The 13,290-nt window shown below is 37.3% G+C and overlaps 1 protein-coding gene across 15 annotated transcripts in view; it reads left to right on the top strand.

Moving 5' to 3' along the window:
* Positions 1-13,290, top strand: part of Fry (FRY microtubule binding protein) — a 409,821-nt gene that overhangs the window by 354,488 nt on the left and 42,043 nt on the right. For all 15 annotated transcript variants that reach the window (XM_076872110.1, XM_076872112.1, XM_076872111.1 and 12 more), the window contains 7 exons: positions 74-168; positions 1,108-1,715; positions 3,457-3,554; positions 3,884-4,054; positions 7,915-8,055; positions 10,444-10,623; positions 12,877-13,038. In XM_076872110.1, coding sequence (XP_076728225.1) covers positions 74-168; positions 1,108-1,715; positions 3,457-3,554; positions 3,884-4,054; positions 7,915-8,055; positions 10,444-10,623; positions 12,877-13,038 — 1,455 coding nt within the window. The remainder of the gene's footprint in view (positions 1-73; positions 169-1,107; positions 1,716-3,456; positions 3,555-3,883; positions 4,055-7,914; positions 8,056-10,443; positions 10,624-12,876; positions 13,039-13,290) is intronic.

Raw genomic sequence — 13,290 nt, 5'->3', positions numbered from 1 at the left:
TAATTAAGTTTATCCTCAGAAAGTTAACTGTGACTGTAAACAGCACAAAATGTAATCTTTGCATGTTTGGCAGGGTTATGTAATGGAAGCCCTTCTGACCTTGGAGGCTGCTGTGGATAACTTATCTGACTGCTTGAAGAACAGTGATCTCTTAACTGTTTTATCTCGGTGAGAATCAGTTCACTGACATTTTGTAATCAAATTTACTGCACTGAATATTTGGGAGATGCTAAACTTGTGACAAAGTACAAAGAGCAAATTTCATTTTTGAAGTCTATATATGACCTGAAAAGTATGTATGGTATTTCCTAAAGTTAAAAAAGGAAGTTATAATATACATATATACACATTTTACAAATATTTTTAGATATCAGAAGATAGACACCAAATATTATTTCTGCATTGATACAAATATTAATGATTTTTCACTTTTTCATGTCCTTGAATACTTTCTGTGGGGAGTGGGGGAGGGTGAATACTGGGGATTGAATCCAGGGGTACTTTACAACTGAGCTACAGCCCCAGTCCTTTTATTTTATTTTTTATTTTGAGACAGGTCCTCACTAAGTTACTGAGAGTCTCACTATTGTTGCCAAAGGTGGCCGTGGAACTTGTGATCCTCCTGCCTCAGCCTCCCAAATTGCTGGGATTATAGGCATTTGGTAAACAGAAACTAAAACTAAACAGTATTTTTTAAATGAACATATACAAAGCTCAGCTGAACTATTCCTATAAAAAACTGTTGGAATAAATGTTGAATTTACTTAAAAGAAATTCCTGCTTTTTGTTGTTGTTGTTGTTGCTGCCAATATTTAGAAAACTCATTTGAAATATTCATGAACCCAGATTGTATAATTGAGCTCATCTTTCTTGAAATTGAGCCAGTTAAGGTTGTACTTGTCAAGGTTTGTTTTTCATAGCTTAAAGTTTAAGGATAAGGAAAAAGAAATTAGAAGAAAGTAGCATTTATTTCCAAAGAATATTTCCCCTTCTTTAGTGTTTCCTAGTGGACTTGAGTGGACTTCACTTTTAGTGAAGCTTGTGGGCACTCCACTGAACGAATTTATTTATTTTATAATTTGAATTTATTTATTTTTTTATACCCAGCTCTTCATCACCAGATTTAAGCTCCAGCACTAAACTAACCGCAAGCAGAAAGAGCACAGGGCAACTAAATGTGAACCCAGGAGCTGCCGGTGGCAACACCACAACTGCAGAACGGAGTCGGCATCAAAGAAGCTTCTCTGTGCCCAAGAAGTTTGGTGTGGTTGACCGATCCTCTGACCCACCTCGAAGTGCCACCCTGGACAGAATTCAGGCTTGTACCCAACAGGGTCTTTCCTCAAAAACCAGAAGCTCCTCCTCTTTGAAGGACAGTCTTACGGACCCATCCCACATAAATCATCCCACCAACCTGTTGGCCACCATCTTCTGGGTCACAGTGGCCCTGATGGAGTCTGACTTTGAGTTTGAGTACCTAATGGCCTTAAGGCTGTTGAATCGACTACTAGCACATATGCCACTTGATAAAGCTGAGAACCGAGAAAAACTTGAGAAACTCCAGGCCCAGCTCAAGTGGGCTGACTTCTCAGGGTTGCAGCAGCTGCTGCTGAAGGGATTCACATCTCTCACCACAACCGACCTGACCCTGCAACTTTTCAGCTTGCTGACCCCAGTGTCCAAAGTATCCATGGTGGATTCATCCCAAGCTATCGGTAAAGCCAGCTCGCTCACTCTCTCAATGCTCATGGTGGGATTTTTCTTTAATGGAATAAGATAATATAGATTTACTGTTTTAACAGTTTTGCTAAGAAATGGTTCTTTGGGAATAGCTACTTTTGTTTTCTTTTCTTTTAAAATTCCATTTAATGGGGTTGGGGATGTGGTGGAGCACTTACCTAGCATGTGCGAGACTCAAGGTGTGATGGCCAGCACTGTCTTTATATCTTAGAAGATATTTCAAGGCAGTAAATTAAAAGAACAGTGCAGTGAACTTTCCTCTTAGAACCACCTTCATAGTGTCCCAGAGACTTTGATCTGTTGTGTCTCTATTCTTATTTATCTCTAAGTATTTTTTTTATTTCATCCCTGGTTTCTTTAGCTGTCCATTGGTCATTCAATAGTGTAATATTTTTAGTCGCCGGGTGTTAGAGCAGCTTCTATTTTTTATGTTATCATTGATTTCTAACTTCATTCCCTTAGGATCTGATAAAATGCAAGGTTTAATCTCTATTTCTTTGTATTTGCTCAGAGTTGCTTTGTGGCATAAGATATGGTCTGTTTTAGAGAAGGATCGGTGTGCTGCTGAGAAGAAAATGTATTCAGTCATTGATGAATGAAATATTCTATATATGTCGGCTAAGTCTAAATTATTAATTGTATTTTTTAGTTCTACAACTTCTTTATTTAGTTTTTGTTTGGAAGATCTATTGAGTGGTGAGAGAAGTGTGTTAAAGTCACCCAGTATTATTTTGTTACGATCTATTTGATTCTCAAAATTGTGAAGGGTTTGTTTGGTATATGTTGAACCTCTTTTTTTTTTTTTCTTTTCTTTATTTATTTACTTTTACTTGTTCTTTTTAGATATACAAGACAGTAGAATGTATTTTGACGTATTATATATACATGGAATATTCCTTTGCTCTTATACAGACTATTTTTCCCATTTTTTTTCAACTCCCAAATCTTTTAATTATTTATTGCTTTTCTTTTCCTCTTTAAAATTTTATTGATTCCCTATTGTTTTGAATTAAACCAAATCAACACACCGGATTTTTAATACCATGGCAAATAGCCCAGAATTCATTTCATAAACTAGATTTTAACTCAAAGGTACTAGGCCATTCCTCATTGTTTGAAAAAGTCTTTACTGAGCCGAGCTGGGTGGTGCATGCCTGTAATCCCAGTGACTCAGGAGGCTGAGGCAGAAAGATTGCAAGTTCAAAGCCAGCCTCAGCCATTTAGTTAGGCTCTATGCTACTTAGGGAGACCATCTCAAAATAAAAAATGACTGGGGATGTGGCTCAGTGGTAAAGCACCCCTGGGTTCAATCTCCAATAAGTCTTTATAATTCTGTGACTAAGACTTAAATTGGTTGATCTATATCTTTTTGTACCAGCTTTTCTTAAAATGTGTTTTGATAAAAATTTCAAATTAGTGTTTCAGCTCAATTCAGTCTGTTCCAATAAAATCTGTGCCGTCATTCTTCATTCACAAAGAATCCATCATAAGATGACAAATGTATGTTAAAATTGCAAATCTACTTTGGCGCCTCCTTTATAATTATTGCCATTGTGATTGTCTGTTTTTCATGGATTTTTGTGTTAGGTCATATTTAAGCTGCTTCCAAAGACTGCTTTTGTATCACTGCAGATAAAACCTATAATGTGCCCGTCCACTGTCACCAGTTAAAATGTCCTGTATTTAGCTATCTTCATTGTATCTTCTCTAATCCAGGGTTTCCACTGAATGTCTTGTGTCTTCTGCCCCAGCTGATCCAGCATTTTGAAAATCCCAATCAGTTCTGTAAAGATATAGCCGAAAGGATTGCTCAGGTATGAGTTTCAGTTCCACATTCAGGCAAGTCCATATGGGCCTGCAGGAAGGCCCAGTGTCAGTCAGAAATGACCAGGCCCAGGGAAGCCAGTGATTTTTCTCAAATGTGAGTGTCTGATGCATACTGTCTTCTTTTATTATTAAGAAAAACAAGTGGAAAAGAACTTTTGGAAATTGTATTAGCTAATTACTAAGCTAAGCCCTGCTGTGACTACCACAAGTTCTGTCAGTCTCCTTTCCAGACTATCAAGATTTACAGCAAAATTTACTAACATTTCTTCCTTTCATTGGAATACTTTATCCTTAATTGCTTTTCTTATCTTAAAAGGTTTGTTTAGAAGAGAAAAACCCTAAACTTTCAAATCTTGCACACGTTATGACTCTTTATAAAACACACAGCTATACAAGGGACTGTGCCACGTGGGTTAATGTGGTCTGTCGATACCTTCATGAAGCATATGCTGACATTACCTTGAACATGGTCACCTACCTGGCAGAGGTAAGCTTTAAACTAAGGATAACATCCATTATAGCTTCTCTGGTTAAATATTCATATGGAACTGATAATATACCCTCAACTTCTGTTTATTGAGTCCCCGCTAACATATTATTATAGATACTAATGGAAGCATCTCAAATCTTCACAACAAGCCAGTGATGTGGTTATTATTATAATAAAGAATCTGAGGCTCTGCCAGGTTAAGTTTAAGGTGGCAGAGCAGGTCTTTGATCCTAGATCTAGCTACATCCAAAGCTTAAACTCCTGTTTATTAATATCTATCAGCATGACAGAGATGTGAAAATCTTATCCTAATTATTCTGAGTGTTCAAATCTTATTTAAGGAGTTACTGTGTATCTTGATGTGTTTAATGGTTGTTTGCTCTGAAGTAATAACAAAACATACCTCCTAAAATAAAAGTGTTTATCATTACCTTTCTTTTAATCAAATTGGAATGTGTTTGTAGCACAAACATTACAACCCACACTCTAATTTTCTGTTTCTGTTTGTGCTAGAAATATACAGCATTTCACAGGCAGTCCTATAGTCCCAACAAATTTAATATGCAAGGTCATAAAGTCCTTATCTAAAGAGATAAGGGCAATCTATCCTAACTTTTCTTTTAGTTATATCACCAATATAGGTTTCAAATAAGTTAAAAAGTCAACCATTCCTCAAAGTCTCTACAAGATTGAATGGTTCAGGCTGGGGCTGTGTAGTTCAGTGGTAGAATCCTGCCTCACAAGTGTGAGGCACTGGGTTCAATCCTCAGCACATAAAGATATTGTGTCCATCTACAACTAAAAAAAAAATTTTTTTTAATTGAAAGTATCTATGTAGCATAAGGTACAAACCCATAAAACAATATTTGCAGTTGACCCTGCAGGATTCTGCCTGACAGTATGGATCAGCAATCTATGGGCTACATCAGACCATCAGCAGTCCAGGATTTATTTACTCTTTCCCCACCTGCATACCTAGTATTTTAAGGACCTCTCATAGTGCCACTCCAGTGCTTTTGATAATCACCTGGTCAGAGCTGTCCCTGAACATACCTTGGCACACAATAAGTACTGGGAGAACTGACACAAACATCCTGTTTACAAGGCGGATAATGGTGCCTGTTTTAAAAGAAGATGTAGTATGTGATAGGATAGAAGGAGGCAATATTTGTTTGGAATACTGACCATGATAGTTTCAAAAATGTAAATGGAAGATGGGACACACACACAATGGAATACTATTAGCCTCAAGAGACAGAAATTCTGACACATGTTTCACCATAGATGAGCCTTGAGTACATAATGCTAAGTGACATAAGCCAGATACAAAAGGAAAATATCATGATTCAACATACTTGAGGCACATAGATTAGGCAAATCTATAGGAGCAGAATATATATATATATATATATATATATATATATATATATATATATATATATATATATTGATTACCAGGAGCTGGGGGCAGTAGGTAGGAGACAGTTATTTTATTGGTATAGAATCTCAGTATGGAGTGATGAGCAAGTCCTGGAAGTACATAATGATGGCTGCACAGCAATGTGAATTGATACCACTGAATTGCACATTTAAAAATGGTTAAAATGGTTATGATGTGTACTTCACCACACACACACACACACACAAAATATATTAAAATAAGTCACCTAATTTGTTCTGTTCTGCCCTTATCACAAAATTGTCACCAAAAATTTTATTGTGAGCTTACCCAACTTTCCACCATATATAATCCAATTAACGTCTGTTTCAGTTACCTGTTTTTTTCAGGTCTTAGCCATGCACATATGTCTAACTGTGTGGCAGTGGGCAGTCCTTGCATTGCACCTGCTCTGTTTATGCTAATTCTGTGTGTATCTCCATGTGTTGACCTAATTCACAGGGTGCTGTTTTGAATAACCCTGGAATTCTGTCAGGTTCATGTAAAATTTTAACCGTTTCCCTTTTGTTGCTTATGTTCATAATTCATTCTATTAGAAGGGGTCCTGTTATATAGACCTTTTATCAAATGATATTTGATATTTTATCAAGTGATCACTTATCTAAAAATATCAAGTGATCCCTTTTCCGAAAGTATAACTACCCAGTCAAAAGACACAACTATGTGGATATGTTACTACATTTGAGAAATTGGTCTCCACAGAGAATTTCCTAATTTACAATACTAACATGTATCAATATGTGGCTATATTCCTACTAAATTTTGTCACTGCAGGTATTCATTTTTCTTTCTGGTGCTTTTTATAAATACTGTCAGATTATTTTCCTTATGTATTTCCTTTCTAATGAAGATATTCAATTTTCCACACAATGGATTTACGTAACTGTTTACTTCCTCCTGTGTGAGCTGTTCTGTTATTTCCTTTGACCACTTTTGATGTGGAATTTCAGGATTTATTTGTATCATTTCTATCAATCCTTTATTTTGAATAGCAAACTTTTATCATGATGCCTAACATAAATATTTTCTCACTATTCTGTTTTTCTTTGAGACATTGGCTTTTTTCCTGATTATAAAAGACAGCTCATAACAGAAAATTTGGAAGGTCCAGAACATTATTTTTAAAAATAAAGAAAAAGCATCACCCAAAATTATTTTATCTAGAGAGAAATACTATTTCTGTACAACATATCCATTTCAATTTTGGCATCAACTGTTATGTAGCTAATCTGTATGCTCTTTGTCCATGTTTTTTATTGGTGTATCCTAGTTGTAAGTCGTGGCAGGATTCATTGTTACATATCTGTACATGTGCACAACATAATTTGGCCAATATCATTTCCCAGCATTTCCCCATTCTCTCCCCTCCTCCCTGCCCCTGGTCCCTTTGCTCTCTATTTTACTGATCTCCCTTTGATTTCAACAAGGTCTACCCCGACCTTTCTTTTCCTTTTTCTTCTCTCTAGCTTCCACATATGAGAGGGAACATATGACCCTTGACCTTCTGAGTTTGGCTTATTTCACTTATTTCATAGTGGTCTCTAGTTTCATCCACTTTCCTGCAAATGACATAATGTCATTCTTCTTTATGGCTGAATAAAACTCCACTGTGTATTTTTTTTTTTTTATCCATTCATCCATTTATGGACACCTAGGCTGGTTCTGTAAGACAATTATATATGCTTTATCTTCTACTTAATATCATCTAATATGCTTTGCTGTCTTTAAAACATTATTCTATTAACTACATAATAGTTCACAATGTAATTTACTATTAATTTATATATCAATTTCCCTGATGTTCAATATTTAATTGCTTATAGTGCTTTCTTGTTTTGTGTATGCTTTTTTAACCATATAAATTACAGAAATCCCATACATACACTATGATTTCATAATGTTTATCTCTGGCTTTGGAAAGAAATGTTCCTAAGAGTGTAAATATTATTCCAAAAATATGGACCTCTTTATTGCTCATCATCTCAAATACCAAATTATCCAATTTACATTTCTACTGATGTATAAGAATACCTAATTCCTTTTCTCCTTACCAATACTAAATATTGCCAGTTTCTAATCTTTGCCAATTTCATAACTGAAAAATTATATTGCAATTTATAATTTATATAATTTATACAATTTATAATTGTTGATGATTAATGTTGTTTGATGCTTTCCTTTTGAGATTTATTTTTTTTAATATTACATTGTGTACATTTTATGATGTCCCTGGACCTCCCCACAGTGCCTTTGATGGTATCTCCATTTCCTCGGTAGTTAGGATCTTTTATATTCCCTCCTAAGGAAATATGCAATGGTAAAGATCTGGGGAAACCTGGGTGCTTCTATGGGAAAGTCCTGTGTAGAGTTGACTTCACCTTCACTTTACCTCCCACAGTTGCTGGAGAAAGGTCTCCCCAGTATGCAACAGCCCCTCCTCCAAGTGATCTACAGTCTGCTCAGCTACATGGACCTTTCTGTTGTTCCTGTCAAGCAGTTTAATGTGGAAGTTCTTAAGACTATTGAAAAATACGTGCAAGTGAGTATCTGCATAAGTTTACTTATCAGCAGAGTCAATCCAAAAAGACTAAGATTTGTCTATAATTTGTCCTTGGGTACAAAGCCTTATGGGCACTAGATCATGTATTCATTTCTTGGTATCCATGACAAAGGAAGGACAGTCCAGCCTGGTGGTTGACGGCATCCTGAGTGGCACTCTGAGAAGACAGAATGAGGCCTTGGCACATTCCTGACCTTCAGAGGGCACAGTTCTGCCTACTGGGGCTTGTAGGCTGCATATTAAAAGCACACACCTGGCTGGGAGGGCAGGGGCAGATCTTATTTCTGGTATCTCATTTCAAAGGAGGAGGAGGGACAAGGAACTTGTATGCGTGCCATGTACCAGGACCAGGTGCCTCAACATGTGAAAAGTTACTCAGCAGTTAAAATCCCCACTTTAGAGTAAGCCAACTAAGGTTAAGATACTTGCATAAATGTTCTTTAAAACACTCCAACTGTTTGTTGGGATCATAAGTAAAATGACAATGTGAATAACTAATAAGAGTGTCTGGAGGTTCATTATGTAGTATCTGTTTCTGTGTTATTTTAATATTTCCATCATAAACAGTCTTGAAAAATTTAATAAAAACAAAAATCAACCAGAGACTGGCCCCAAGATCTCAGTTAGTAGAGGGTGGAGCTGGTATTTGAATCTGGCTCCAAAGTCATTCCTTTTGTTTCACTGAACCAGGCACCCGGCACAGCAGGACACTTGGTGAACATCAATAAACACCTACAGAATGTTTCTTTAAAGCCATATCCTGAGACTCCCCGGCTGGGTGGGGGAAGAGGTGGGGATTAATAGAAATAAAAGAAAAATATAAGTAGATCTCAAAGGAGCAAAGAGAGCAGAAACCATTTCTAGAGCCTGGAAGTTTATCTGAAACACACACCACAGACTGAACATAGGGAGCGCAGCTTCTCCACATCTAGTTGTTCCTCTCTTTCTTCTCAGGAGTGTGCTTGCAGAGTTGCAGAATTCAAGAGCAAACACTAGGCTTGCTCTGGCAAATCTCACTGACAGGTAGTGTACAGTTTAGATATTCCTTTCCATCTCCACCAATGACAATTACTGGAATTATTTAATTCTAAAAGTTTTTTTTTTCCTTCTTCCCTTTTAAAGTGCCAATGATAGTTGTGCCACAAGATAGGCATTCATTCAATAACAATTTCAGCACTCACGGGATGAGGGGGTCAGCTACATCTTTCTATTAATCATGTGGCCCATTTTCTTGTTGTATTAGTATGTTCACTCTGTCCTGGGCTTGCAGGCCATCTCTGGTACTTAATTTTTTATCTTGAATAATGGCTAATTTCATATTTAATCCATGATTTCCCTTGTGCAGAATTTAAGGAAGGAGATGTATTTTATTTATTATTATAAAAATAATTACAATTGTTATCAAGTTGCTTTAGCTATGTTCAATATTTTTGTGGGGGAAGTACCTCTTCCCAAAAGTCCACTCTGACTAGGGGTTGTCAAGAAAACAAAGATGGTAAAACAAACTAAGTGTTAAAGAAGAGCAGGAAGTTGATATATATATTAAGCAAAGGAAAAGCATTCCAAGATGAGGGGACAGCATAAGGAAAGGCACAGAGGCCAGAGAGACCTTGCCTGGTTTAAGGTACTCTAGTAGTAGCCTACATGGAATGAGATCTGCAGGTCATGCTCAGAGTGTGAACACCACCCTGTCCACCAGAGGGAGCCATTGAAGCATGGAGACAGAGAGAGAGCCTGCTCTGAAGAGTTCTAGAAAGATCAGAGTAGCTGATTGTAAGGCTAGTTAAGGGGCCATTGAAATAATCTGGGCAGGGCCAGAGAGAATTCCACTGAGTTTAAACAGGAATAGACAAAAGGGAAAGAAATATCAAAGGGAAAGGCAGGAGAAGTTAGGAAGAGCTTCCAGAATCCTATGTTAGGTAACAAGAAAGATATGAAGAGAGAAAAGAGATCAAGAGGCCCAGGAATAAAATGGAGCAAGAAGACCCAAAGAAGTCGAAGGATCAAGGAAGACTGAAACCTGGAACCTGGAGTGGGGAGAACTTTGAGAAAGAGTGAATAGTCTACAGCATAACATTTTAGCATTGGGAGCTTTTTTAAAAAAAAAAAAATCAAATTAAGGAGGTAGCTCCTTGGCAAAAATTGTACTTGTGATTTTTTTAACTTTATTCATTTGAATACAGACAAAATGAGTTTTTTTATTTGCTTATTTCCTAAATGTGGCTCATTTTAGATATAAATGGTCTACTTATATCATTTGCCTTTTACTTATGGAATTCCCTACATGTTTTAAGTCAGTCAATTTCAGCAGCAGTTAGCTTTCCAAAATGAAGTTGTTTTTAACCTCGAATGTTTTATTTCTTGCAGAGCATTCACTGGAGAGAGGCTTTGAATATCTTAAAGTTGGTCGTGTCTCGATCAGCCAGCTTGGTGTTGCCTTCCTACCAGCACAGTGACCTCTCAAAGATAGAAATACATCGTGTGTGGACTAGTGCTTCCAAGGAACTACCTGGAAAAACCCTGGACTTTCACTTTGACATTTCAGAGGTACTTAACTCTGTTAGCTGTTTCTGTGAACTTCAGCATGAACTTATGATGGCAAAAGTTACAAGTAATTTCCTGGAGAAAGGAAGACTTATATTTATTATAAACAAAGACTACCAAGGTCTAAATTTGGTTCCATTCTATTAAGAACACACTGAAGGGCTGAGGATGAGCATGTATAAGCCCCTGTGTTTGATGCCCAGCACCATTAAAAAAAAAAAAAAAGAAAAGAAAAGAAAACTGAATTTCATATTCTCTGGGGCTCACAATTAGCAGTTTTAAGAAATAGAATCTAACCTAGCTGGGTGTGGTGATGCACGCCTGTAATCCCAATAGCTCGGGAGGCTAAGATAGGAGGATCGTGAGTTCAAAGCCAGCCTCAGCAACAGTGAGGCACTAAGCAACTCAGTGAGACTCTGCTCTAAATAAAATACAAAATAGGGCTAAGGATGTGGCTCAGTGGCCAAGTACCCATGAGTTCAAAACCTGGTACCAAAAAGAAAAAAAAAAAAAAAAAGAAACCTCAGTTATATGAAAAACAATTTTTTAGAAAGCTACTTTAAAATGGAATATTAAACATTGTAAGTCATGTCACTCATTCTTTATCTTACAAGTATCATGTCATATCTTGCTAGCCATAACCTTTCTCTCCGATCTATACCAGATCCATAAATGACTGCAGTTTGGAATTACAGGAATATGGAATACACCTTTATGGTTGCCTTGAACAGGGTAAGGGAAAGAGAAAGTGAGAACCCACGCTACGGAATTGAGGACAAAAAGAAAGGACAAAAAAATGGTCAGATTTACCAGCTGCTTCCTGAGCAGACCTTTGGGTGCCTGTACTTAATTAAGTCTAAAGTATAACATAACTTGACTTTTGTGTCTCTTATCCCATGACCCATGTAGCATGCCCCCTCCAAAGCAGAAATACTCTACTGATATTTATAATCAGAGCCTGGTGGTACCATGCCTGGTGCACAGAGATTGTTAACAATTATTTCCAAACACTGCTAAATGAATGCATTCCCCAAGAGTGGAGAAAAAAGCTGGATCTGCTTATGTGGAACCCCCTTGCACTCTTAAATAGGTTACATCCGGGTTGCTTCTTTGACACAATAGTATTCACTGACTTCTTGTTTCAGTATTTGAGATAAGATACCCTTGCTGCCACTGTGACGCCTGCAACTATATTTAGTATATAAATAATATTAAGATATTGATTCAATCTCTATGCATCATTTTTACTTGCTAGGGGGAAAGTTATTTTTATTCTTAGACTTGTGTTTATTCTACTCCCAAGAGATATAATATATAAATAGCCAGTTAGCTGCATCCCTCATCACACAGAGACCCAGAAATACTCCAGAATGATGAGCCTTAGGAGCCAGGTGTAGAATTACCAGTCAGTTCCTGCCATCTCTAAGGACAGGCCTGTGAGCTGGTGTCTGCAGCAGAGACCTTCCTGGAACTCAAGTTTGGGAGGCACTGTCTACCACACCCCAAGGCTTTCAGGAAGTGGATGTTCTAAAGTGTTGCCCAAGTACCTGGTTCTGACCTCATCCATTTAAATAAAATTGAAAAGATACAAATAATGTAACCTTTTAAAAATGAAGAGTGCCAGGCACAGTGGCACATGCTTGTAATCCCAGGAGCTCAAGAGGCTGAGGCAGGAGGATCATGAGTTCAAAGCCAACCTCAGCAAAGGTGAGGTGCTAAGCAACTGAGACCCTGTCTCTGAAGAAAATGCAAAATAGGGCTGGGGATGTGGCTCAGTGGTTGAGTGCCCCTGAGTTCAATTCTAGTACCAAAAAAAAAAAAAAAAAAAAGAACTTTAAAAAACGAAGAGTATTTAAAGATTGATGATTAGCAGTTGGAGAGAGGGGAAGGAATTTTAGCCTTTCATTATAACTGGCAGAAGTTCTTCCTTATAGTTAAACATCTGAAAACTGTTAGCTTTCCTCCATGTTTTACATCTAATCTTTTCAGTGATTTCTAAAGCATATTAAAGAACAAGTTCTTGGATTTGTTTTCTACTGCTAAAGAGGATGGGAAAATATTGAAGATAAAAAATGATTCAGAATGTTTATTTGAACATTGGGGAAATGAGCTTATATGTAACACTCAACTTCTAGGACCTGCTTTTAATCACTTGAGCATTTTTCGGTTGCTGCTGGGTAGAACAGTCCCATTTTATATACTACAGAATTATTAATGAGATGGAAAAATGAGTGTTTTTGTGGTTTTTTTCTCCAGACACCAATCATTGGGAGGCGGTATGATGAACTACAGAATTCTTCTGGGCGTGATGGGAAGCCTAGGGCCATGGCAGTTACCCGGAGCACATCATCCACCTCATCAGGCTCCAATTCCAATGTTCTTGTTCCAGTCAGCTGGAAAAGGCCTCAGTATTCTCAGGTATACAATCCTAGACATGCATTGTTAGAAGGCAGTTTAGAGGACCTACTTAGTCCAGCTGCCCATGTGATATTGAATTCCTCCATGCCCACTCACAACATTTGTTCATCCAGACAGCAACACTTCCAGTGATGAGTCTCACAGCATTCTGAGGACCCCATTTTATCTTTGAACAGCTCATTATGTGGAGTTGAAGCCGGACTCTTTGTTACTTCTACTCATTGATTCTAGTTTTCTTAAGGCTTAGAAAAC

Source organism: Callospermophilus lateralis, chromosome 12, assembly GCF_048772815.1.
Source record: "Callospermophilus lateralis isolate mCalLat2 chromosome 12, mCalLat2.hap1, whole genome shotgun sequence".
Taxonomy (NCBI): domain Eukaryota; kingdom Metazoa; phylum Chordata; class Mammalia; order Rodentia; family Sciuridae; genus Callospermophilus; species Callospermophilus lateralis.
The sequence above is the reverse complement of the archived record's forward strand: the minus strand, read 5'-3'. Positions and strand labels throughout refer to the sequence as shown.